Source organism: Panthera onca, chromosome D3 (assembly GCF_046562875.1).
Source record: "Panthera onca isolate mPanOnc1 chromosome D3, mPanOnc1 haplotype 2, whole genome shotgun sequence".
Lineage (NCBI taxonomy): Eukaryota > Metazoa > Chordata > Mammalia > Carnivora > Felidae > Panthera > Panthera onca.
The window spans coordinates 67,720,538-67,747,456 of record NC_138350.1 but is presented as its reverse complement, the minus strand read 5'-3'; the positions used below and the strand labels follow the sequence as shown (position 1 = coordinate 67,747,456).

Here is a 26,919-nt window from a genome sequence, read left to right as displayed (position 1 = left end):
CAAGGAATTTCAATGTCACATGCCCAGACATGGGAGGAGCCTTAGAGACCGGGTGACGCAGGTTTGCCTAAAAATGAGGGTTTTCAAGAGCGTTTGGATATGTGCTAAAACTGGGACTGTCCAGGGAAAGCCGGACAGCTGCTCCCCGCCCCTAGTTAGAGACCAGTGACTCAGTTCCCTTTGTTTGGCCAGTGGATCAAAGGAAGCCCCAAAGATTAGGAGGCCTGATCGAGCTCCTGCACTGACTTAGGGAAAGGGATGGTCTACCCAGGCCCTGACCCGCAGCCCAGCGGTCTTCCTACCACACTGGCATGACCTGAGTAAAGAGGACATAGGGTGGGTAACATCTGGGAGTGCCCAGCCCTCACCTGACACCGGAGGTCGAGTCAGGAAGGTACGTCCAGCACCCCACACACTCAAGACCCAACAATGACCCGGCGCCATGCAGAGGAAGCACCTAAATGACACGTCAAGGATCCTGGTTTGTGATGATTTGACTTGAACTGAACTTCACGTCCCAAGAGGGCTCTGCACATGGGCCACCATGACCCATCCCCTAGGGTCTTGCCTGAGGCTTAACGTCCATCACCACTGTCCGTCTGCCAGCTGCTGCTCAGTGATCCAGGCGTGAGCCTTCCTAACAAAGGGCCCAGAGTGGATGCTGGAAAGTGCATTTCTTTCCACTTGAAATCTAGGCGCTGATGCTAGTCTCTCTTGGTTTGTCCAACAGACTTATTTCTGGGTCACGGCAGGGAGACCTACAGGAGGGGAGGTACTCCAGAACTGGCAGGACTTTAACGGAGCTGCTAAAAGGCCCCGAGGGGACAGAGTAAGCAACCTAGGGCAGGCTGGCTACCTCCTTGTCTTCCTTACTCAGTATTTACTGAGGATCTACTATACGCCAGGCGCTGGGGATACGGTTGGGAGCAATTTGACAAAAAGCCCTGCTCTTGTGGAGCTCATCTTCTGGTGGAGAGAAAGAGATAACAAACGGAAGAAATGCATCATGCAGAGCAGTAGAAGGTGTTAAGTTCTACGGAGAATATGAAGCCAGGGAGGAGGACTGGGAGTGCTGGGGTGTGATGGAAGCTTATATGCAAGAGGTTGCACCTTTAGATAGAGTGGGTAAGCCGGGGCTCACCAAAATGGTGCCACTGGGCAAAGAGGTGAGGTCATGCAAATATCTGGGAGAGGAGCAATCCAGGCAGTGGGGACAGCAAATGCAAAGGCCCTGAGGTAGGACCTTGCTGCCATGCTCAAAGCCCCCCCGAGGGTCACGGGTAGCTGGAGTGTGCAGTGTGAGGGGGGTGGTAGAGGATGAGGTCAGAGGTCAGGGGAACCAGGTCATCTGGGTCCTTGTAGACCACTGAAGGATTCCGGTCCTTACTCTATGTGAAATGGGGATCTACTGGAGGATTCTTAACAAAGAAATGACACCTAAAAATGCAGAATTTGGGAGACCAATGAGATTATAAGAATAATCCAGGTGAGAGCCAATGACGCCCTGGGCCAGAGGGGCAGGAGCAGAGATGGTAGGAGGTGGGTGAATTCTAGATTGGTTCTGAAGGTAGGACAGGCAGGAATTGCAAATGCATGACACGTAGGTAGGAGGAGGAGAGAAGTCCGGGATGTCTGCAAGGTATGTGGCCTCCGACGCTGCAAGGATGGAGCTGTGTCACCCGAGACAGGGAGACTGGGGGGAGGGCAGAAGCTCACTCGTGGATACGCTGAGTTTGAGAAGTTTATTAGACACCCGGTCCAAGATGCCGAGGAGGCTGGAGGGTCCGGGAGCCTGCAGCTCACGGACACGGCTGCCCAAGGCGCTGGCCGGATATGCTGGCTCAGGCAGCATGCATACTCTCTTGGGCTCAGCAGCAAGGTTTATTTTTATTTCAGTTTAATTTTTATTTATAATGCTGGAAACTATTTACTCAGTTCCAAAGTCCAGTCTGCAAAATAAGGAACCAGCTTCTACTTCTCTCCTCCTTTTGCCTCTGAAAACACTCCTTTTGTTGGTTTTACGGTTTATCCATCCATTCACTCTCTTTGATATCAGTGAATATGAATACACACTTGTATATTCAGGCCTTTTCAGGGAGAAATGCAAGCATACTACGCTTACTTTTTTCACTTTCTTTTTTCCCCTACTTTTCCCCTATTATTTAAGGTCATTCATCTCTCTCTACCTTTTGTTTTCAGGACGGCGTTTTCCCCCCACATTTTTATTGCCTTTCACCAATGTCTGTACCATGGTGGTTCAATTCTAGCAATACCACCGCTCTGGGGCAGGGGCAAACAGTCCCTAGGATCCCACGTATAGTCGTTCACAAGAGACTCTGGGGTCTCTTCCTGTTTTGAGCTTCTAGAACTCTCCGATTCTTACAATAGGCAGCAGCGGGACATTGTAATATGCTAGGAGAAGTATGAGGGCAGGAGCTGGGGACCCAGGTGGTAGTCCAGCTCTGCCAACGTCAAGTGTTTGACCTTGGGGAGCCCTGCTCTTGCTGCAAAATGAGGAACAACATATTCTCCAGGGGTCTTGGAGTGGACAGTCCGGTTCTCTCAGAGGATAGGCAGAGGCTGACCTGAGCCTGCTCCTGGCAAAGCCATCTCCTGGGAAGGCGCAGACAAGAGTTTCGTCACGTTACTGCCTCGGCCCCATCACTGGCTTTTCTGCACGTGGGTGACTTGGAGCCACGTGCTGGATCACGGAGACAGAGCTGCAAGCAGGAGGGAGGAGTGCGCTTACAAAGCAGGGGGTCAGCAGGGAGAGCCAGCTGGGCAGTATGGCTCCAGGGAGTTCACAGATGCCAGAATCGGAGTGGAATAATAGCAGGTGACCGGGCAACCGGTCAGGATGGCAGAGGGCTGAATGCTCCCCCAGGAATACAGAGGCTGAGCCCCCACGGCCGGCAGGCCTACCAGGAAGCTCGTCCGCTCTTCCTACCTGAGGCTGGGCCGGTGCCACCTTCCCCAGGAGGGAAGCCTCACTGGCCATGGTGGTGCAGATCTAGAAAGCTTCTGCAGCACGAGCATCGCTTTTATGCTTTCTTCCATGGAGAGAATTTCGGATCTGGAGCCACCCACCCTTTATGTTTTTCCTTCTCTCCCCACACTCCCAAACACAACTCACACAGGCAAAGGCAAGAGGCCAGGAAAGAAATACGCCAAAAAGAAAAAGTCACTGGAAGAAATAGAAAGAGCAAAAACTATGAGCCGTCCCAAAGTGGCAGCCCGGGTGGGGCTTCCCACGAAGCTGTGCCCAACGGGCTCCAGCTTAACCTCCTGTCCCACCTCCCGTCCACAGCTCTGGCTTCCGCTCACTGCAGCTACAGGCAGGGAGGGCCCCAAACCCCGGGGACGCCGTGGGATCGGCCGGGTGGCCCCGGAGCATGCCGAGAGCAGGCAGACAGCTGCCTGCAGAGCCTGGAGAGGCACAGGCATCCATCCATGCCCTTCACCTTTCAAATCCCAGATGTCAGCTCCATAATCACCCAGCTCATTAACCACAGCCCGCGGGGCTGTGCGGAAAGGAACATGGGAGAGGAATCCGCTTTCTGCACTGACCAGGTCCTGACTCAGTGTATCTTGGAAGGAAGACGAGGAGGTCTGAACGCCCCCACCCAGGGGCAGCTTGGTAATTGCAGGTTTTCATAACACTCCGGGAAGGAACAGTTGCCGCTCTGGAGAAGCTGGGGAAAGGCTTCGTGGCAACCATTCCCAGGAATGAGTCCATCCTAACCACCGGACCACCCTGGCGTGCCCTTTCCAACTCCTCCGCTTCCGCTGACATACAGGAGAACAAGCAGCCCAGCCTTCCCCCCCGGGACCGTCCGTTCTCCCCTCCATAAGCACGCATGAGGTGTATCCTGTTCCGGCCCCAGACACATGGGCTGGAGCTCCTAGAGAGGACAGCGCATGGAACGGGAGCACCTACCCCTCTAAGTGGACCTGAGCGCCCCTGGGTAGACGTTTTCAGCACAACCTATCTTGATGGGGAAACTTAATCGCCAGCCGGCACTCTGCAGACCTCAGCCTCAAAGGAGGGGAACTGGGCTCGGGGATACAAGACAAAGATCCGAGGCCACCTTGGGTATCAGGAGATAGAGAATCTGTTGTGAGGTGCCCTCTCCTCACCTGTCAACACCTCTCTTCCTCTAGCACCCAATCTCACCTCCTTCTTCTCTCCACCATGAACTTCGTCCTCAGAACCACCCTCCATATGCCTCCTGCCTTCCAACCATGTGCCTTGGCGCCTGCTGTCCCCCTCCAGGGACGTCCTCTCCTAGACTCGCTGCCTGGACATCTATATGCAACATACCACAGACGCCACTGGAACTTGGTGTGCTGGGTCTTCTCCGCGGAGGGCCCACCTCCCTGCCTTGCCCTCAACTTCAATGGTGTCCTCTGCAGTCAGGTCAGACGTCCCCCCGTCCCTGAATGCCACCCCAGGCAGGGGCCATCAGGACTTTTGCCTCTGCTCACTTGCCAGGAACGCGCTCCCTTCTGCCCGGCCCCGCTGAAGGGACCGATCACATTCCGCTTCCTCCAGGAAGCCTTCTTGGCTCCTGCAGTAAACCCCCGAACTCCTTCCTTTTTCTGAAGCCCGAGGGCTTATGTCTTATATCGCACTATTACACACACACACACACACACGGGCATATCCACACACGCATGCACACAAACACCACACACACATTTATACGCATGTACCTGCACATATAGGCACACCATATATGCACCCGTGCATAGACATATAGATGCGCACACACAACACATTACAAAGTGAATTGTTCAGCATATCTTTTTTTTTTTTTTTAAAGTAATCTCTACACCCAACGTGGGGCTTGAACTCACGACCCTAAGATCAAGAGTCGCATGCTCTACTGACTCAGCCAGCCAGGCGCCCCTGTTCAGCCTATCTCAATCTTCCGTCTCCAACTAGATTATAAACTCGCATGCTTGGTGCAGACGTAGGCCGGCAAGAGGCACCTAGCAGACCCTCTCTTCCGGATCAAAAGTCCCCTTTTCTGGGTCCTGCTCATCTCCCTGTAAGGGTAATGGTGCCATGCACTGCTCCCACCATCTGGGGATCACGAGGAGGGTGAGGCCAACAATGGAAAGTACTTTTGCCTCTGGAAGAAAACTTTCTTCTCTCCCCTAAAATGCTGCCCTGATGATAAACAGGAGGTAAATGAATCCTGGGTATGGAATCATTTTAATGTAGCTAATCTGACATCATCTCTTTGACCACAGCAATGCTCAAGGCGGGGGCGGGGGCAGCCCTGACCTATTTTCGTGGGCAGTCTTTGCCAGGAGAAGGAGCAGCCTTGAAGGTCCCCCCAACTCCTGGCCCTGGGGAGAGGGGATGGGGCCTTAAGCCTCCCTTCCAGCCTGGCCTGTCCCCTGTTGGATATGAGCCCCTCCCTTCCAGGCTGGCCTGTCCCCTGTTAGATACGAGCCAGGGCTCGTGGGGCAGCAACTGTGGAATTTGAAGAACCCAACATCCCTAATGGTCTTGTTGAGAGCTAACCCTGCCTTGGGGAGATGGCCACTCTATCCCCAGATATCCCGTTTAGTGGATGGCCATCCACCTCCATCAGAATTAAGACCGCTGCTAACGCACAGGGGAGTCTCAAGGTGGGGAGTAGCCCTTTACTGACGAGAAGCTTGCCTCTGAGACCCAGCCCTGAGAGACGTAGAGAAGGGATGGGCTAGCTGTGATTTCTGAGGGGAAGGGGCTGGAGGGGTACTCAGGGCAATCTGAGGTGGGCTGGGGGCCTGCTGGCTTAGCAGGGTCCCTGCAGGCGTGGCCTGAAGGAGACTTCTTTCACATTCCTGCTCTTGTAAAATGAAAAACCTTGGGCAGACTCAGAGAATCTTCTTCCTCCTCAACACTCCTATTGCTCTGTGGTGGGATGGACCAGCTCATCCCCCGGCACACATTCTAAATACCCGCCTTAGAAGTCCTTCACCAAAGCTGGTGCGCTCCCTCTCTGGCAGCCAGAGATTCTTGCCAGGCCACCCGCGTCCCTGTCACCCCTCCCGACTGCAGGTGCTCCCTGGGGCTTGGGCAAGATTCCTGACCCTGAGCTCAGCAGGCTCCCCCGGGAGAAGAGTGGCTGGCCGAGAGCCCAGCTGGTCCTGCCTCAACCACTCAGGCTGGGTGAGGGGATCTGCTTCTCCCAGGAGGGCAGCTACACCTTGTAGGGAACTCAGGAAACGTGGATTTTTAACCCAAAGAAGGCATATGCTAATGAAGGAAGTCCAGGCGGCAAATCCCCAGCACCTCTCAGAATAGCATTTTTTCACACTAGGATTATTAATATGTAGATCGAACATCAAGGGAGAGCCCACCATGCCTCTGCTGAGGGCACAGAGGGGACTAATGCACCCACACGGCTGGTTACATTCGTGAGTGCCTCCTCTTGCCTACAGTCTGGATGGAGACCCTGGCAGGGTGCTGGGCAGCCCTGTCCCTCAGCGGCATGGCTGGGGTGGTGTGGAGGGCACGTAAGGGACAGCGTTGACTGGCTGGGCCATGCTCGTCTCCAGAAGAGGCACTGCTGTGATCCAAAGGAACTCCAGAGAGTAAATGAGAAGACCAGTCCAGAAAGGGCTGGTCAAGGATGGGTCACCAAGATCAAGAGACCCCTCTTAGCCTGAAGACGCTTTGGGCTGCTGTGTTAGCTCTAGGCTGTGGGCTTAGGAGAAGGGGCCCCGCTGGAGGGGGTGGCTGTGCAGCAGGCTTCTCCAGGGGGATGCTGGAGGCTGTGGCTGCCCCTTGGCGGGTGTGGGTCTGGGCTGGCTAGCCCCGTTGCTGAGGCAAGACCTGTCCTGGCTGTGTTGTCCCACACTGTCAGCCCTTCCTCCCCTTCCACCTCTGCCTCTTTGGCTCCTGCCTTAACAACTTCAGGGAGCAGGGACTTGCGACTTCTAGTTTTCCTAGAGCCTTCCAAGTTGTACCCATTAGGTGTCCCTGGCTACTCTCAGGTACCCTGCGTCCTGAGGTCTCCCACCACAGCATTTGGCTAGGTTTTCTGTGGCCTCCACGTCAAAATGCATCCGCGGGGACCTTTACCTGTTCTGGGGCAAGGAGCCAACAGGGTTTGTGAGGCTAATCAGACCAAGCTCAAGTATCCAGCCAGCAGACTAGCCCTGAGAGGTTCATCTCTCGCATCTAGCACTGTGTTCAAGGACTAGTGCATGCTGGGAAATGGGGAAAGACAGCCTGGTACCCCCTGGACCTCTCTTCTGGCTTTCTTGCTATCTCTGTCCTGGGGAGGGACCCTGGGCAGGCACTAATCCCCAGCAGGGAGGAAGGACAGGGGATGTGAACTCTGGCCAGGCAGGCCTGGGTTTGCCCCAGGAAACATGGGAGAACAGAGTTGAGTATGGTGACTTCACTTGCTCAGCTGTACAGCAGAAACAAATTTTCTTCTCTTTGGGTTTGTTGGAGGATTTGTGATAATCTAGATCAGGGATTTGCAAACACTGGCCTCTGGGCCAAATCCCCCACCATCTGTTTCTGTGAATACAGTTTGTTTTACTATCTGGTCCTTTATGAGATAAGTTTGCTGACCCCTGATCCAGACGGGATGCCCAGCACGGGGTGGGGTTGGGGGGCACTCCCTAAGGAGCGGCTTCCGTAACTACTTTACAGGAGCGGGGACAGGGGTGCCTGGGTGACCTCAGTTGGCTAAGTGTCTGACTTCGGCTCAGGTCATGATCTCACGGTTGGTGAGTTCAAGCCCTGCGTTGGGTGAATTGGGCTCCACTCCGACAGAGAAGAGCCTGCTTGGGATTCTTGCTCTCTCCTCTCTCTCTCTGCCCCTCCCCCACTCAGACTTTCTTTCAAAACAAACAAATATAAAAATAAACTTGAAAACAATTGCGGGGACAAAGGGACACGGGTGGGTGGGACAGTTGGGATTCTGGCCCCAACCTGATCAAAACTAAGGAGGTCTTCTATTGGTTTATGTGTTTATTTTCTACACAAGATCGGGTCCGAAGACACTTCGTCCATCTGGATACTCCCCCGGCTACCAAAACGAAACCAAGCCCTTGTCTGGTGCCCTGAGCTGATCCTGGGGAAGACCTGGTTGGAGACGTGGTTTGTGCATGAAGTTCTCCAGGAACGAGAGGGTTAATGGAGTTCCACTCAAGCATAGAGGGCAGGGAGTGTTGACATAGGAGCCAATGGCAGGTAGGGGGACGGCCAGCCCTCCCTTCTCCATAACTTTCAGTATGTGCCCTGGGTCACCCCAGGTTGGGGCTCCCTGGGTCACCCCACAGTGATGTCCCAGGAGGGTTTCTGCAGAGCAGGACTATCTAGCAGAACTTTCTGCAAGGATGGAGACATTCTCCATCTACACTGTCCCACGTGGTAACCATCATCTGCGTGTAACTAGTGAGCACCTGACAAGTGGCCAGTGTGACCAAAGGACAAACTTTAATTTGCTTCATTCTAATGAACTTAAACTGTAGATACTGTACTGGACAGCACAGCTCTGGTCAAAAAGGGCGTATTATCCCTTCATTCCATGACTCTATCTGGAGCCAGAGCATCCCAAGGTACTTCTGATGACGCCTTCCGAATGGAGGGGAAAAGCGCCTGCATGGACTGGAAGGGGCAGACGACCGAGGGTCCCCTTCCGCCTGTCGCCACTGTTCCCTCACAGCCTGTCATCACGCCCGCCTAAACGTTCCCGGTTCTGAGGGATATCTCCCCTCCCCCAACTATTCTGAACCCCTCCAATATCTGGCCGACCCTCCCAGGCAGAACACCCCGCACCCAGACAGGCAGACAACTCCAAATCACCTTTTCCTCTGGAGTGGGGAGAAAAGAAGCACGCGTCTCCCTGTGCGGGGTCAATGTGACAGAACCCTGTAGAAGGGAGTCTGGATATTCCTACTGGGTTCCACAAAGTCTGGAGGAAACCATGTGGCCTCTCTGAGTCCCTACATCACTGTCACGAGGGGGATGCTTATGTGTGTGTGTGTGTGTGTGTGTGTGTGTGTGTGTGTGTGTTATCTGTCTCTCAGGCCTGCTGGGGGGATGTCAGGAGGAACACTGTGTAAGACACCTCTACCTGGGTTGTTAATATTTGTATTCTTTTCTCTCCTACCCAAGGAAGCCTTCCCTGTCAGTGTCTAACAGATTCAAGCATTTCAGTATGCTTTCACTGAAAGCCCAACCTTTTATGATCATTGAGATGATAGAGTTTAAGGGAAAACCAGTATATGGGTGAGTATGAGTGTGTGTGTGTGTGTGTGTGTGTGTGTATCTTGGAAAGTTCTCTTTTTCTGGAACTACCTGCTGGACTCCCTGGAGGATAGGTATGTTCCAAAGCTCAGACAACAGCATCCTTTGGCTTCATACTCTCTCTAGGTAGGAAATACTCACTCATATTCCACCACACAGAGGAGCCATGGACAGGGAGGACGGAAGAAAAGGGGAGGAGATAAGGAAGGCATTGTTGAAAGATTTGAAGTTGAACCAGAAAAGAGAAACACCTCACCCTATTCAAAGCCATTGGTGGATTTTACTAGGTCATTTAAAGTGGGGGCTGGGGGGAGGCAATGACACAGAAAGGAACTAGAAACAGATAAAAATGCACCCCCACCCCATGGTCCTCATCCCCTGGTATTCATGCTCTCATACAGTCTTTCCCACACTGCACCAGGGTTAGTCTGTGTGGCCAACAGAATATGCCAGAAGGGATGGTAGGTCACTCTTGAGATTAGGTTGTAAAAGACATGACAGCTTCTTTCTCTCTCTCTCTCTCTCGCTCGCTCGCTCGCTCGCTCTCAGATCACTCATTCTGTCATGAGCACCCTACAGAGAGGCCCACATTGCGAGGAAATGAAGCTTCCGGCCAACAGCCAGTGAGGAACTAAGGCCTGCCAACAACCACGTCAGTGAACTTGGACGTGGACCTTCCAATCCCATCTGAATCAGGTTTTCAGACGATCGCCATCCCCGCCAACAGCTTGACTGCAATCTCAAGAGACACTCTGAGCCAGAACCACCCAATTAAGCTGCTCCTGGATTCCTGACCCTTGGAGACCGCGTGAGACAAGAGATGCTTGTTGTTTAAGCTCTGCTTGTTGGAGTAGTTTGTTACACAGCGAGGGATAACCAATACAAACGTCCAGGCCACACTGCATTTCCAGCAAACTACCACTGGAAATGGTAACCGGCGGAGTCCCGAAAGCAGTCACACACACACAACCACGCACACCGACGTGCGTGCACTACAAACACAACACAGACGGCTGAAATCTTCATGTTTGCACAGCCCTTGACATTTTACCTGCTTTGGAGGCATTGTCTCATTTGGACTGCAAAACAGCCTTAGAAGGTAGATGTCCCATGTCGCGCATGAGAATCATGCCCCAGAGAGGTGAAACAATGCCTCTGAGGCTCCACATCTCGCAACGAGACCCAAACCAAGCCTGGTGAACTGTGCGCACTCACTCAGGGGGCCACCCACCCATTTTGGCTGCAGTGGCTCATGTTATGTGATTTTCGTTAAATAGAGGTAGAGACAAAGGGGACGTTTGCCTAAAGGGGGATGGTTTCAGGCTTTTAGCATCTCAAAATCCTCTCTTCAGAAAATACAACCCTTCTACCCTCCCTCCCTCCCTCCCTCCCTCCCTCCCCACCCTTTACTGGTCTCTCAGTGTGCTGGAAACTCTTAGCACGAGATCATTCTCTTAACTCAGAGAAAATGCAAGGCAACCGGGCCTGTTACCCGTGAAGGCCAAATCGACCCCTGATACCCCGGTTCACAAGATGGGGTGCAAAAGCAGTAAATCCGGGCTACAGGAGCTGTTTGGGAATAGTGGGAGGTGGGGTGGACGAAGGGGTAGAGACGGTTTCCCCCGACTGTGTTAGAAGAAAAGCCACAGTAAAAATATAGTAAAGCTTCAGTGGGGAAAGGTGCCCGAGACTCCCCTGAGGGCACAGGGTCGGGAACTGGATAGCGGGGCCTTTGGAGGGAGCTGGCTTTCGTGGGCCCTGCCTGGAGACATCCTGACGATCACCTCTCTACCCTACTCCTGACCGAGCATCTCCAGCCTTCCAGAACATCAGGGCGAAGTCAGAATCCTTTCCTCTGCCTGCTCCACCCTGATCCCCGCTCTGCCTCCCTGACCCATGGCTGCAGCTCACGGTTCAAAGGCACCAGGTTTCCCGCTCAAGGTGACAAGCCTGTGCCATCTGCTGCCTGAAGCACTGAGCCAGTCTGGAACATGTTTACTATGGCCACTGGGCCACCAGACGGACGAAACACACACACAGCCCCGTATCATATTTTTTTCTTCCTCAAAACACTCCTCATCTTTGTTTTGGGTCTGCATACATGTTCTGCAAAGTTCAGTGCCAGGCCCGGCAAACAGAAAGCCTAAAATAGGCTGAAAAGACAGAGTCTGAAGACACCTTGAGGGCTGCTGGATTCCCGAGGAAGGGTGTAACTGTGGATAACGCAGCCCTGGGGTGGCCGCTGTTGTTCCGGGCTCATCTGTTCACCTGGAGGGGTGGCTCAGGATGCGGGGGCTCACAACTGAGCCAGCGTCCTGCACATTCCGGGGCCTCCCGCCCGCCCCCGAATCTCTCAGCTGCCTCACCTGTTCCAGGTGAGCCAGGGGACTTGACTGAGGCGAGCAGGGCTTTCTGGGTGTGTGCCAGGCCTTCCTCCGTGGGGAAGGCCGGGGAAGAGGTTTGGAGAGGCCTAAAAAGAGCTTGCAGGGTGGAGCGTTGGGAAGGGAGCCGGCAAGGGCGGAAGTCAGGCGGGAGGGGTCCTACGCAGACCAGACGGGGAGCATAGCGGGGGCCGTGTGACAGGAGGGAGGCGGGGCGGGCAGAGGGCACGTAGGGGGACATGTCTCAGGGAGTGGAGGGGCAGAGGGCGGGTATGGCTGGCACGGGTAGCGAGTTCTAAAGGTCTATTGGGAAGGTTATGTGCTGTCCGGTTACTTCACCGCTCTGAAAAGGGAAATAAAAACTAGTTCCTCCCGGGGGTTGTTGGGAAGATTCAATAATTCTGCCCCACACTGCTGAGGTGTTAATGTGCTGGGGGCTCCCCGTGAGCTGCTGGTAAGTTTGTGTCGGTTTACAGCTGGACCCACAGAGCGTGCCATGGCTGCGGGCCCGTCTGCTCCTGGGGCTCGGCTGTCCGTTTCTCTGTCTGTCTGTCTGTCCAGGCCTACTTGGAAAGAACCGGCCGCTCTGTCCATTCTGCATTTGGAAGGGCGCTGAGATCCCTGTGGATGCCACTTGAGAGAGGACCCCGGGCACGCGGGGGACAGGGGACACCTCGGTCTTCATTTCCCTCGTGGGGACTAAGCACAGGCATCACCCCCGAGGACCCAAGGGCCTATCTTGAGTTATTTTAATTCTGTTTGCTGACGGCTTGCCTAATTGAGACCCTGAATCACTTCTGGACACCAGGGTCCCCCCAGGATACTCCAAACCATAATAGAGGCCACCTTGGCTTCCCCCCAACACACGCATTGGAATAAATGGCTAAACTTGAATTACCGGGAAGACTCAGAAATAACCCCTGGAGCCCAGGGTAAGTGCTGATCAGGCAGGAAGGCTCCTTGGTATTTTTAAAACCTGTGCCCCTGTCCCTGCTGGGAAGCCCTGGGGAGTGGGAGGCACCCTCGTGCTCTGGGCTCATCCCCCTGGGACAGGGGTGGGGGGATGGGAGGAGGTGCTCCCGGCCAGACCGCCCTCCTCTGAGAGCTGCCCACCATTCTAGAACTCACGCCACCCCTCCTCCAGTTTCTCACTGGGTGGGGCCCCCACAACCTGGGAAAGCTCCAGGCTACTGCAGGGCCTTCCTAAATATGCCCATGCGTGAATCATCTGAGCCGGGGAAGGGATCTACAGGCATGACAGAGTGGGTGCTGGGGTGCAGGAGGCAGAAGGTGAAGGACTCTGTTGGGTAGGTCTCGTTTGAAACCTGCCCATTTGCTCATTCCTTTGGAATATGCACTAGCTCCCCACTCAGTCCATTTGAAAACAGCAGCCCCATGCTGTCCACCCCACCCCGCACAAGAGTTAATGGGGGGGAGGGGTGGCATATAGAAGGCAGTGAAAGGCCCAAAGAGGGAGCTTGAATGTGCCAAGGAGGGGACAGACAGGAGTCTTCTGCACAGAACCGGTTGGGGGCTCTGAAGCCAGACTGCTTGGGTTTGCAGTCTGGCTCAGCTAAACCTCCCAGCTCTGCGACTTTCGGCAAGTTACTTTACTTCTCTGTGCAAGTCTGCAAGTTACTTTCCGCATCTGTAAAATGGAAATAAAAACAGTATCTCCTTTCTAAGGTTGTGGCAAGACTCTATGAGCTGATATTCTGTAAAGGGCTCAGTGTATCCCGAACATGGTGAGCATTCTGGAAGTGCTTATTAAACCGCTGAGTGACTTCCAGACGACGGAGGGTGGGCTGGGCTTGTCCGTGGGTCCGGCACAAAGGCCCTAGACCCAATGGGAGGCACAGCCTGCCTTCCGAGTATGGCGGTCCCAGGCTGTATCTCATCTCTGGGAGTATAGGGACTCAGCCAGGCATGCAGGGTACCCGGGGTACCAACCCACACCAGATTTGGTCCTGAAAGATGCACACAGGCAGAGCAGATAGGGCCTGCCTTTCTGGAACCTTCTGGAGAGGGCACATGGGTTGGGTTGAAGATATAAGGGGCACTGGTTATGGCCTCTGGAACTTCTTGCATACCTGCCATCGATGTCATCTGATGGCACTCCTGCAGGCATCAATGTCCTTGAGACAACAAGAAGAACGAGAAGGCTTGGTGCGGGTCCGTATCTCCTTAAGATGCCCTGCCTGGTGAGGGATGAGCTAGTCTTGAAGCCAAGGGAGGCTGTGCAGGTGGACCGCCCACCATGCCCCCCGCCCCCAGGCAAGGCCCTGTGGACTCCGTGCCAGGGGCCCGGTTACTTGGGGTCCTTGGAGTTCCTGGGGGGGAGGACCAGGGGTCAACATCTGTGAGCCAACTCCCAAATGCCCAACACTGCAGAAACAGAGCCTGAGACTACTGAGGAGGGGTAACTGAACCAGCTTGGGAGGCTGTCTCCTGGGGTACCCGCTCTACCCTCTGTCCCAGGCACAGACCTGGTGATGATGGTATTTCTCTCTCTCAGCTAGTTTCCTACTCAGCAACCCTCCTGCCCTCCAGGCCGGTGGGCACGGGCCCCTGCTTCCACTCCAGTTAGATCCCTCACCTCCAGGTCACTCTCCTTGGCTGTCTAGGGTCTATGGGGTCTGCACAAATCCTATTTGCTGGAAAAAGGGGAAGACAGCAAACAAGGGCAATGCTCAGCTTCCCAGAGTGGGCACAGACTAGGAGATGCCCACTGCCGGGGGGCCCGGCACCCGGGAGCTCTGCCAAAATGCACAAAAGGGCCCTCCCACGATGCGGGTGCCTGGCCCAGGGGACATGCTGGTCCTTCACTGGGAGAGGGGCCCAGGGTCTTGTTTTCTTTCCCACGAAGTACGATGCATAGAGCAGATCCTGAGCGGGCGGCATGTGCCGGGAAAGAGGGGCGAGCAAGGGCATCCTGGGAAGGAGCATCGCTCTTAGGTGAGTCGCGGGCCAGCCTTCCCAGGGCCCCCTCACGGCCTGTTCTTCCCAGGAACGCTGAGCGAGGTGGCTGCTGTGTCCAAAGGATGACCTGGCCATTGTGGTTTGTACAAAGGCCGGGGTCTTCTCTAGGCCTATCAGGGCTCTCACGTCAGTTGGACACAGACATGGACATCTGGCTTCAAGAAATGAGCTGTTCTTTCCAAGAGCGCCTGCTTGGGGGTGGGCGTGGGGGAGGAGGAGACAGAGCCTAAAAATAATTCCTATCTGACTCATTTTGCTTAGAATCTGACAGGGCTGCCTGCCAGGTGGGGGTTTGCCTGTCCCATTTTCTTATCTATCTTTAGCAGAGACTTAATGAGGGCAATTTCCTTGCTGGGATATAAAGACAAACCTCGGGCGATGGCAGTGTGATCTGTCTCGCCGTCCCCTGGGCTCCTGATGACAGGATGATGCTGATGGTCACCGCAGGGCTGAGCAGTCTGGGGGGCTTCAGGGATGGTGTCATCCCCGGATGGGGCGAATGAAACAGAGATCCCCTCAGTGAAGCCCAAGCCAGGTGATGACCAGGGGAGGAAGGGTCTCCTGATCCTCCCTTCTCTTGCCCCCAGCTCTCCCACCACCAGACAAACAAGATAAATTACTCAGGTCTGAAATCCTATCACTCACAACCTATTCCTTTACCTTGGGCACCTCTCTACCCTGCTTTAAAGAGTGAGCATCGGTGATTCTCATTATCCGCTGTAGTTAAGTTCTACAAAGTCCCGCAAACACTGAATTAGGGAATACCGGACGGTTATTCCCAAGGGAAACACAGGGTTAGGTTCCTACAAGCCTCTGGCCACAACATTTTCTCCAATCAGTCAATACATACGCCTTATATTATCCGTTTCTGCCTAAAGACACCTTACTTAATATGCATTGTTGGTTCATTAATGGTGAACTCACGGCAACAGCACTCTATCAATCATGAAAATGTATCGTAGGTATCCTGACTATATATAACTTGTGCCTGAATGACACTTATCTAACACTCGGATTTTTCTGCATGAGGCACATCACAGCCTTCTTGCCCTTAGGAACCCTAGATAGCATGTCAGTATCTAGGCATTTTAAACAGCAAAAGCACACAAATGTGAAAATCGTGGCACGAAAGAGATCGTGAGAAGCATCTCCTCGTCTGACACCAGCTGGGAACGTGCATGTTCGGCCACTCAAATTTCTCCCCACCCCGGGCATGCCCATGAATGACTTTGCAAGGACCACTGAACATTGATTTTGAGGTTACAAATAAATTTTAGCAAGTAGGCAAATTGGCAAATGTGGAATCCACAAGTAACGAGGACTGATGGTACTTCCAAACAGGCTAACTTAACAACTCACAAGCTGATGGACAGATCCAGGGATCTGAACTAGTTAATTCCTGATCTGTTCCCGGTCGGAAGGAAAGGGAGTTAAAGAGGCCCAGAGAACTCCCAGGGTCCTTGCCTGTGAGCCTAGAAATGAGAAGGAGGAGGGATCAGTGATTCCAGAATGGAATGAGAGGTTGCCCGTGGCCAGTGATGACCATCAAAGCATGGGGTAGTCATCAGAATGTGTCGCAGAGGGGGCCTAAGAGGGATTAGTGAGGGTTCTAAAATTATAATTCCGTATTCTGAGTGAGAGGGAGGAGGGAAGCATGGGGTTGCTGACAGGGTTAATGATGTAAAATTAAGGGTGCAGCTGAAAGAAAGATTTGCTTTCTGTCGGAGGATAAGCGCTGGGCCAGGAGAGGCAGACCCTGCTGGAGTGTCCATACGATGTCCAGGGCCGATAGGCGGCGGGGGGGGCGGGGGGGGGGGGGGGAGTGACAGGTGCTCTGAATTCTCATCTTCTCGCCCAAGGGATGGAGTGGTATTGCTCAGGAAAAGAGAATGCTTTACTGAGGTCCTAAGGGGTCCCGGCACACGTCTGAGGAATCTTGGAGGACAGACAAAGTGCTGTAGCTGTGTGCTTACAGTTCCAATTCTCAAAAAGCAGAAAATGCATAGATATCATGTCTCTCCAAGAGATTCCCAAACAGATGTTTTGGAAGAAATGATGTAGCCAATAGCTAGCACAGATTCGCACGAACCAGAGCAAATTTACTTCCTTTTTTGAAAGGGTTACTCGCCTGATACATTTGGGGAACCCTGAACACATCAAGATTCAAGATTCAAGATTCAAGATTCAAGATTCAAGATTCAAGATTCAAGATTCAAGATTCAAGATGATTCAAGATTCAAGATGATTCAAGATGATTCAAGATGATTCAAGATTCAAGATTCAAGATTCAAGGAGTATTTCCAGAGGCTTGCCACATCACTTTTTCCTGGGATGGGTGTTGAGGAGGGCACCTGTTGGGATGAGCACTGGTGTTGTATGGAAACCAGTTTGACAATAATTTTCATATTAGAGAAAAAAAAAGAATCTCATAGATTCTAAGTTCCTCTAAACAATTTTTTAATTGATATGCCAATTCTATAACAAAAATCTATCCTTTTAAATTACATAAGTCAGGGTTTTTAGTCTATTTAGAAAGTTATATATCCATAGCCAGTAATTTCAGAGGTCCTGTGCATTTTTATCAGTGACCTAGATGATGTCACAGAGAGCTTGCAAAATCAAATCTGACAGCTGACACTAACTCTGTCCCTAGGGAAAGAGCCTGGCACCCAGGGAGGGTTGGGGCACATGTTGGCAGAGAAAGGGAAGAAGGAATAAGAGTCTTAACTGGTCCTACAATTAGAGGACGCCAGGCCACAGCCATGGGCAGTCAGGCTCCAATCACCCAGCGGTGTCCAGGATGCGGCCCCGACTGCACCACCTGGGGACCCAGGGAGGGGGTGGCATGTGCGGAAGTGTGGGGATGGCTCGCTCTCCTGCCCCTCGCCCAGCAGGGCCATCCGACGCTGGCTGGATGACCACGGCATTCTTTTCTTTTTCCTTCCAAATCTGCTTTGCACATGGAGTCAATTAACCATTCTCAGACCTCACTTAATGAAACAGATTAAGTTGGAGAACGGCTCTCTTGTCCCCCCGGCTGCAAGGGCAGCGTGCGACGGAAAGATAGTGCCTGCATTCGCTGTCCTGCCCTGTTAGGAGGTCCGGTTCTGGAGCGTGCTGTGTCTACACAGACGTGTAGCGCCCCGGGCCAGGGCCCATCAGGAACCAGGAGCTCCGGCCTTTCCCTCCGATTTAGTTCCGTTGGGGGTGGTGACTGCCATAAGCACCACCCTCTTGCCTCCGTCTCTAGGGAGCTTTGTGGGGCGGCTTCTGGCTCCTGCACCTATTCCGCTGGGCCTTTCCCGTTCCTTCCCTCCCGATATCCTCCGGTCTCCCTTCCAAATCCCCCTTGTGTCTCACAGGCTCCTTCAATGCCCACCTCCTCCAGGAAGCACTCCTCGGTCACCTCCTGCTGGCTCCTTTCTTTGGACGCTCGGATTCTACATGCAGTCTGGTGGCTTCAACAGCCAAAGAGGGTTGCGCAAGCCCCTGGAGAGCAGGGGCCAAGCCTGCCACTTCTCTGGTGTTCTCTGGAGCACGGGATGTGGCACAGAGCGCCCCTCCATCAATCCCAGTAGGAGAGGCAGGTACTGCTTCACTGGGGCATTCAGGGTGATGTGCCACCCAGGCCCCCCTTCAGGAACGGGGCACTCAACCCCCTCGGCTGCTGGATGTGCCGGAGCAGACACCGCCCCCCCGCCCGGAGCTGTCAGCCCCTATAGACACTGCCCTGGGTGATAAGAGCTGCCAGCCTACAGTTGTGGCAATTCTATCCAACGACCAGCAGACAGGGGTATACAGACCTGCTCCTTCACTCCGTCTCGGGACAGATCTGAATCACCTCAACTTCAGCGCCCCCCCATAGGGCCAGAACTCCCCACCCAGACTCAGCTTTTCCCCCCGCCCAATCTTGCTCCCTTCCCTTCCTGTCTACCACCATTGATCCCCACCATTGATCCAAAGGACCCTCCTCCGTTTCCTGGGCAGACCCTGACAGTTGTTCATTGCCCAGTCTGTTCATCTCTGTAAACGCAGCAGGGTGGAGGAGGTGCGGAGAAAATCCTGCACCCCCGGCCGGTGAGACCTCACTCAAGGTCAGCAGCGTGGGCAAGACTCAGCCCTCCGGGAGCCTGCTCCTCTGCCTGCACCCGTGGCCAGGGGTGGGTCGCCTGGGGGGCGGGGAGGGGAAGCTGGCAGGCCCTCCTCCAGGCAGCAGGTGGCCAACGTGGGTGGGGACAGGGCACCTGAGGCATGTTGCTCTTTGAGGAACGCTTGAAGTGCTCATTTAGTCCGTTCATAGCATGAAATGCATAATTTTTTCTGAAATCAGCAAACATCTTTGAGTAGCGTCCCCAAAGAAGCAAGTGGTTACTAGTTGTTTTAAGTTTGGGGAACATTTTTAAGGGAAAAAAAAAAAAAAACAACCCATGAGCCGTTCTGGAGCTTTCTGCAAAATGAGGACAAGACATTCGCAACTCAATTGTAATCACAGAGCGCCTCGCAGCAGCCCATGGAGTGTGGGAGCAGAGTCCACAGACAGCTGCGCTGAAGGGACCCTCCCTCCGTGTCTGCCGGGGGAAGCGGATCCAGGAGAAGGAAACTGATCCTGGAGAGCATGCAGGGCAAAGCTCCCCGGGCTCACGAGGGAGATCACGGGTGACGGCCCACCCTCGCTGCCGCCAGCTCCCCACCTTTCCTTACAGTGGTTCCCGCGTACCTCGGACCCAAGAGGGGGCCGGCGCCAAGACTGTTTCCAGGGGCCTTGCAAGGATTAGATCGTTCAAGCCTCCCGCTTAGCAGACCCATTTTACAGAAGACGAAGTAGGGGCATGAACCAACTGCCCAGGTCACAGAGGGAGGGAACGGAGGAGGCGGAATGCCCATTCGGTGTCAAATTCCGGGGCGCACGCCTCAGACTCCCACAACTGGAAGTGACCAGCAGCAGGGGCACAGGCCACCTCGCGTCCCGCGGGAGCTGGGGTAGAATGCAGACGTCCTGCTCTAATCTGCAGGGCGCCACACAATCCACCTGGCGCTCCCTGCCGTCCTGACCCGCAGATGGGCCCTCTGAGGGTCAAGACGTTGACTCCTGGAGTCCGTGTGTGGTCTAGCTGAACACCCTCTTCCATTCCGGCTAGCTCCCTCTGGTTTCGGTCCCTGTGAACGTGAGGCAGCTGCTCCGGGCCCTCCGTGTAAATCTCTCATGACTTTATTGGCATGCATGCTCTTCCCCTGCTTCGTCCCGTCAGCCTCTCCTCCCAGGACATACTTTCCATCCCTTTAATCATCTTTATTGCCTCGCTTTGGACCCTGTCCCGCATCCACATCCTTTGCGAGGTGTGCTGACCTAACCCAGACGTTTGTTAACACGAGTGGGGCTCAGCGGAAGGTCGGCTTCCCAGCGTGTGTGTGCCACTCTCCTCTTCCTACGTTCCCGGGTCACGCTGCTCTCTGGAGGCCTGCCACTGTCGAGGGCGGGGGGCGGTGGGGGGGGGGTTGCTGCGGAGCGAGGTGACCGGGCCCACGAGCGGAGGTGGGGCCAGCATGGGTGCTGAGTGTCAGCCCGCCACTGCCTGGGCCCGAAGGAGCGGAGCCGGGCAGGGGGTGACCCTTCATTCAGAAGCCTGGGGATTCCACACACCTCCGCACACATACTCGGGACCGGGCGGCAGGGGAAGAGGGCCACCAAGTCTCTGTTCTCCCTGATCCCTTCCCGGCCCCAGAGAACCCCAGTCCCTTTTTAGGGGGTGCTCCCTACTTCTTCCCTCCGCCAGGAAGCCAGAAACCAGGAATTAGCCTCTGTGAAGCAGCTATGGCAAAAAGGCAGCACCCACAGTGAAATAAGCCTGCCCTGGTCTGGTCAAGCCTGGACTAGGGCTTGGTCCCACTCTCCTGGCTCAGTTTCCCCTTTTCCTGCAGCCACGTGACGTGCCTGGTGGTTCTGATGTCGAAGCCAAGAAGGCCTTCCTCCTAGTCAGTTGTATGCTTACTGTCCTCTGGGAAGGCCTCATACCCACCAAATGCACCAGCTGATGATGAGCTCTGGGTGCCCGGTGCCCCATTCGCCCGGAGCTGTGGCCACCACCCAGCACTCCTCGGTCAGGGCCCACGTGTGGAGGGAAGGACTGGGGACCCTGGTCAGCCACAGTCTTAGTTTCAAGGGATAACAGGAAAACAGGCCTCTAGTTTCTTAGCAAGAGATAAGGGCTGGACTATTCCTTGGCTCTCAGACGACATTCGGTGTTCATCAAAGGTAAAACCACAGGCCATCACTTTTATCCACGAAAAAACTCCCCATAGAGGAACACACCTCATTTTAGTTCCTTAGGCAGAAGCCTTTTTGCTCTTTCCTTCTCTCCTTCCTCCTTCCCATCCTTCTTCTCTTTTACTCCCTCTCTTCCTTTACTTTTTACATTTCCAGCCAGAAGGAATATATGCATATTCAAACAAAAACATTTACTCTAATGCGGCTTTATTACAAATGTCCACAGACCCCAAACATTGCTCGGTACCTGGAGTTTTCCATTTGAAATATACCATGAAGACCTTTCCATGTGAGAGAGGCTGCAAGGAAACTAAGGCATATGCCTTCCTGGGACGCCTAGCCTCAGCTGCTTATGTATCCAGGGCTGCCTCGTGGCACTTTTTCTTTTCTAAGTTTATTTAGAGAGAGAGTAAGAGAGAAAGCAACTGGCAAAGGGGCAGAAGGGGGTGGGGGGGGGGGAGCAGAGAGAGAGAGAGAGAGAGAGAGAGAGAGAAAGAGAATCCCAAGCAGGCTCCAGACTGTCAGCACAAAGCCTGATGTGGGGCTCGAACCCACAAACCGTGAGATCATGACCTGAGCCAAAATCAAAGAGTCAGACGCTCAACCGACTGAGCCACCCAGGCGCCCCTCGTGGCAGGTTTTCTGGCCCCTAGCTGTCACCCAGCACTCTGAACGGCAGGGAGACCCTGGTTTTTGCCTTAGTGTGAGTGAGCGCGTCCGGGTGCTAGAGAGCAGGTGCATGTGCAGTTTCTGATCTGCATATCGTTTGTCACAGCAGAGCCCAGCACCACGCGGGACAGAAACCCTTGGAATTGTGAGCTCCTGGAGGCCATGTCTCAGAACATATGTCAGCTGGGACCCAGTCCCTTGAGGACTGCTATCGTTATGGTAAGGTCAGGGGAAAGAGCATTTCTCCTCCCGAGGGGGCATAACCTGGACTCCTGAAGGGACCCACCCCCTGGGCCGGCCCAGAGAAGTGTACCCCCTGCTTCCCGACTGGTACCCAACCCACCTGCTTCACCTCACAGGTATCAGCTGGCCACTGGGGAAAGCGAAACCCAGGCCAGAACCGACGGAGCTACAGACAGCTGGCCAAGGACAGAAAACCCAGAGTTGTCGACGGAGTCTCTCCTACCTCCGGTCATTTCTCCTCCTCCGGAACAACTTCTTCGTGTGGGCGATCTCTACTTCATGGGGCATCGGGTGGTAGCCCTGCGTCATGTGGGAGGAAGGGGGATCGTTAGTAACTTGGGAAAGACGGCAAAGACCTTCTCGCACGTAACTGTTGATAACGACATCTGTGACGAAGGAAATCGGGAGTGCACGACTAGACTCCGACCACCAAATCCACACTGAAAAATGGAAAATGGTAGAATGAATCCATTTCCCACCAGGCAATGATGCTGTAATTACAGAACCGAAGATTAGGAAGGAGACAAAGGAGACCTTAGAATCTGTCATACCCAGTCATTCAAATTCCAGACGAGGACACTGAGATCCAGAGGGGTGAGTGAACCAGTTCAAGGTCTTGTAGAGCATTAGCAACAAAGCGGGGACCAGATCCCGGATTCACGGCTGCATGATGGAGTTATTTTTTGAACACTCGTGACTTCTCTCAGCTTCCCGACACAGTGGGAATGTCAGTAACTTCTCCGGGCCATTGAGAGGACAAGGAGACACAGCCCCTTGCAAACAAAGAGGGCCTCACAAAGAGGGAGTGGGCTAGGACCCGGGTTGTCTCACGCCAGCCCAGGACAGCCCAGGCAATTCTGACCCAGGACCCTCATTCCTCACACTCCCGGGGGGTACTCAGGATGAAATAGTTAAATGCTGTTTTAGACTCTGAACTGGGAAAAATCCTAAGGATGGACTCTCGTATAGTGTCATCAGGACAACAGCTATGCATCTACGTCAAGGTTGGAGAAAGACCTTTGACTTATAACATGGGGCTGATCTTGCACATGCCGAGCCCCAGGCAGAATTATCTGCTGAAGCTGGGCTGAAGGCCAGCCCTAGGCACACACAGGATGAGAGGGAGTGACAGGTCTCGGTGTGTTTAAGAGTGGTCAGCCAGGGGCGCCTGGGTGGCTCAGTCGGTTGGGCGTCCGACTTCGACTCAGGTCATGATCTCACAGTTCGTGGGTTCGAGCCTCACGCCGGGCTCTGTGCTGACAGCTCGGAGCCTGGAGCCTGCTTCGGATTCTGTGTCTCCCTCTCTCTCTGTCCCTCCCCTGCTCATGCTCTGTCTCTGTCTCAAAAATAAATAAAAACTTAAAAAAAAATGTTTTAAAAAGAGTGGTCAGCCAGAGTCCATATAACCCAACCCCGCCCCCCCCGCCCCCACTTTATAGACAGGGAGACTGAGGCCCAGAGCCTCTATGGTAGCAGCCCTCTGGTTTCAGGCTCCACAGTGGATGGCCTCACTGGGAGGCCTTCTCAGGGCTTAGTCCCCAACCAGTGCGGGGTGGATGTTGGCAGTTCTGGCCAGTCTCAAGGAGCTTCCCGGGGCCCGGCAGTGGGAGGACAAGAGGGAACAGGCTCGGGAGGACACAGGGACTCCGGCATCACAGATGCTTGGCCTAGCCTCCTATGGAGTCCCAGGAGGGAAGGACACATTTCAACATTTATTGTAATAACAGTCCCTCCCTCCTACCCTGTCTCTTGCCTCCGACAATCCGGCCAAAGAGCATGAATGAATTCCGGGCTCCAGGCGGCCACAATGGGCCTGTGCAGCCTTAGGATGTGCTTTGTTTAATGGTTTTTCTCAAAGGATATTATTTGCTTTTCTTTAATACAAAACACAAACAAGGAAAAACACCAAGTCTTCCCCTCTCATTTCCCCTCTCCCATCCTGACCCAGCTCCGGGCTGGCCCCTTCCCTCCCTCCTGGCCTCGGGTCACCGAAGGAACACACTGGGTGTGCCCCACGTAGACAATGGAAGGAAGCCGAGGCTCCCTCTCAAGCTGGCAGCCTGGATCGGGATCTCAGCTCTGAGGCCGGGCAGACGGAGCTGTCCGCGACCCTGGGCCTTCCATGAGCCCAGAAGGTGCGGCCTCCCCTGTCTGGGCTTCAGAGTCCTGGGCTCTGGCCTGCATCCTGCCCTTCTCCTCCACACACAGTGGGGAGCTGCCTTCGGGACTCACCCTCCGCTGGAGTCCTAGCTCTCTACCAAACTCAGAGTGGCGCAGAGGACCTGCAGGGCCCCTCAAGGCTTCTAATGAAGCCCCTGCTGTGACCTCCGTGTCCATCCACCTGTCTCCTCCGAAGTATGTGAATGCGTAGAAAATATAAGAGTAAAAACATGGGGTCTGGAGCTGCACCGTGAACGTTCAGCTCCTGGCGCTTCCTTTGGATGATTCTGCATAAAGCAGGACATACTGTATTTATACAAGCTTCACTGGAGGACTCTCTTCAATCAGCCACTTTGTTTCTCAGGCTGGTGGTTGGCACCGAGTGACCCGCACAACTCAAGATGCTGCCCACACTCCCTCCAAGACAAGGGTGACTGGGGTCAATCGGGGAAAATAGGTGGCCGGTGGAAGAAGAGAGAATCTGTGCTCAGACCCACATCTGCCATCAGGCCAGTGTTGATCCGGGTTAGCCCAACTTCTTTAGTCACCGGCAAGAGGTAAGGCTGGTACACGAATGTTCGTGGCAGCCTTACTCATCAGAGTCACGACTGGAAACAACCCAAATGTCCACTAACTGAGGACTGGATAAGTAAAATGTGGTATGTCCATACAATGGAATATTATATGGCTACAAAAAGGAAGGAAGTTCTGATACATGTGACAACGTGGATGAACCTTAAAAATATCATGCTGGGAGCACCCGGGTGGCTCAGTTGGTTGAGGGCCCAACTCTTGATTTTGACTCCGGTCCTGATTCCAGGGTTGTGAGGTCAAGCTGTGCCTCCGGCTCCATGCTGGGCGTAGAGCCTGCTTAACATTCATACACATTCTCTCTGCCCCTCCCCGGCTCTCTCTCACTCTCAGAAAACAAAAAAACAACTCCCACCCCCCCTCCAAAGAAACAACAACAACCCATCATGCTCAGGGAAAGAACCTAGTCACCGAAACCCAGTATTGTATAATTCCATTGTTACGAAATGTCCAGAATAGGCAAATGTGCAGACAGGGAGTAGATGAGTGGTGGCCGGGGGCTGGGGAGAGGAAGGACAAGGAGTCACTGCAAATGAGTACCGGGTTTCTCTTTGGGTGATGGAAATATTCTGGAATTACACAGGAGTGATGGTTGCACGTGTGACCTTGAGGATATACTAAAAAAAAAAAAAAAACACCCCAAGAAACCCAACTCACCATACACTTCAAAAGGGTGAATTTTATGGTACGTAAATCATGCCTCAATTTTAAAAAGTGGGAAGAAAATCCGGGGGCAGTATGTTCTGGGGAGAGGGGACAGCAAGTGTTAATTAAAAAAAAAAAAAAAAAAAAAAAAAAGAGCGGCGCCTGGGTGGTTCAGTCGGTTAAGCGTCCGACCTCGGCTCAGGTCATGATCTTGCCGTTTGTGGGTTCGAGCCCCGCGTTGGGCTCTGTGCTAACAGCTCAGAGCCTGGAGCCGGTTTCGGATACTCTGTCTCCTCCTCTCTCTGCCCCTCCCCTGCTCATGCTCTGTCTCTCTCTGTCTCTCCATAATAAATAAATGTTAACAAAAAATTTTTTTAAAAAAGCAAGCAAGAAAGATCCAGCCACAATGGGACATGCTCCTTTCGCTCCACTACTCTTCAGGAAGCAGTTGCCCTGAAACATTTTATATAAGAGAGGGCTGCAAAGGGCAGCATGTCCTAGGCAAGAGGCACCCAATGACAAGTGTGAATAATAAAGAATGTGGAAAAGAGCATGGGGGATTGGTATCTCCAGGCCTGGTCAGGGGATATGATATTTTGGCTTTGGACCAGAGTTCCCTCCCTGCTTTTCAGAATATATCACTAAAGTGGAGAATGGAAATTTATCAGGCTTCTTAGAATTATCCTTTGACAGCAAACAGTGGTCTCTGCTCTAATTCCTTATTTAACAAATCCTTCCATTCTATGCCTTGAAAGAGCCCCAGGGGCGCCTCTGTGGCTCAGTCGGTTAAGCGTCTGGCTCTTGATTTCGGCTCAGGTCATGATCTCATGGGTTGTGGGATCCAGTCATACATTGGACTCTGAGCTGACAGTGCAGAGCTTGCTTGGGATTCTCTCTCTCCCTCTCTCTCTCTGCCCCTCCCCTACTCACACTCTTTCTCTCTCAAAATAAGTAAATAAACACTAAAAAAAGAAAAAGAAAGAGCCTCATATGAATGTCAGTCCAGGTAGGAGACACTCCCTCCCCAGTCCTCCCACAAGTGAGAGCACGGCCTTCTGGTTTACCAGCTGCTTGGTGTTTCTCATCAGTCTCGAGTCACGTGAGACCCCGTAGCGTTACCCTGGACCACCTCAGGCCCTGCCTGCTCTCCTTCTACTTCTCTGCATGAGAATTCTTCCCCTAGCTCTGAGACCTGGCTGCAGATCCCCTCTCTCTACCCTCTGACCACTTTTGCTAAGTAAATGGGCCTGGGAGACAAGCAGGTTATAGAAACCAAGCCTCTCCAGGGACGGAGGGAAGATAATACTCCTTCCACAGGCGGCACGGGCAGAATACACAGGAAGCACACACACGCACACACGCCTGACTCGGAGATCAGCAATGGTGTATATATGGCCCCCTGCAGGGCCGTGCCTGATTGCTCTGGATGCAGAAACATGTTCTATAAAATCCACCCATTCCAGGGTAGGCTGAGGTGGGTACTTACAACCCAGGGCGGTATTTCCAAGGGATTAAAGGCAGGCCCAGCAGAGCAGCTGGCCCCAGGCTGGGAGTGCACGGGCCTTGCCCTGAGAGGCCAGTAGAGACAAACAAATCTTGGGTCTGGGGTGCAGCAAGGGAGGGCCAAACAAACACACCAGGCGAGGAGCGTGTGCGCCCTCGGCCCTGAGACCCACTGACCCTGTGCTCGCAGTGCCACACTTCCACTAGGCTACAGGCGC

General features: G+C 53.7%; 1 protein-coding gene across 10 annotated transcripts in view; it reads right to left on the bottom strand.

The window, feature by feature from the left end:
• The window catches only part of CTIF (cap binding complex dependent translation initiation factor), a 292,923-nt gene that overhangs the window by 110,506 nt on the left and 155,498 nt on the right, over positions 1-26,919 (bottom strand). For all 10 annotated transcript variants that reach the window (XM_078435265.2, XM_078435261.2, XM_078435259.2 and 7 more), the window contains one exon: positions 22,026-22,102. In XM_078435265.2, the coding sequence (XP_078291391.1) occupies positions 22,026-22,102 (77 nt within the window). The remainder of the gene's footprint in view (positions 1-22,025; positions 22,103-26,919) is intronic.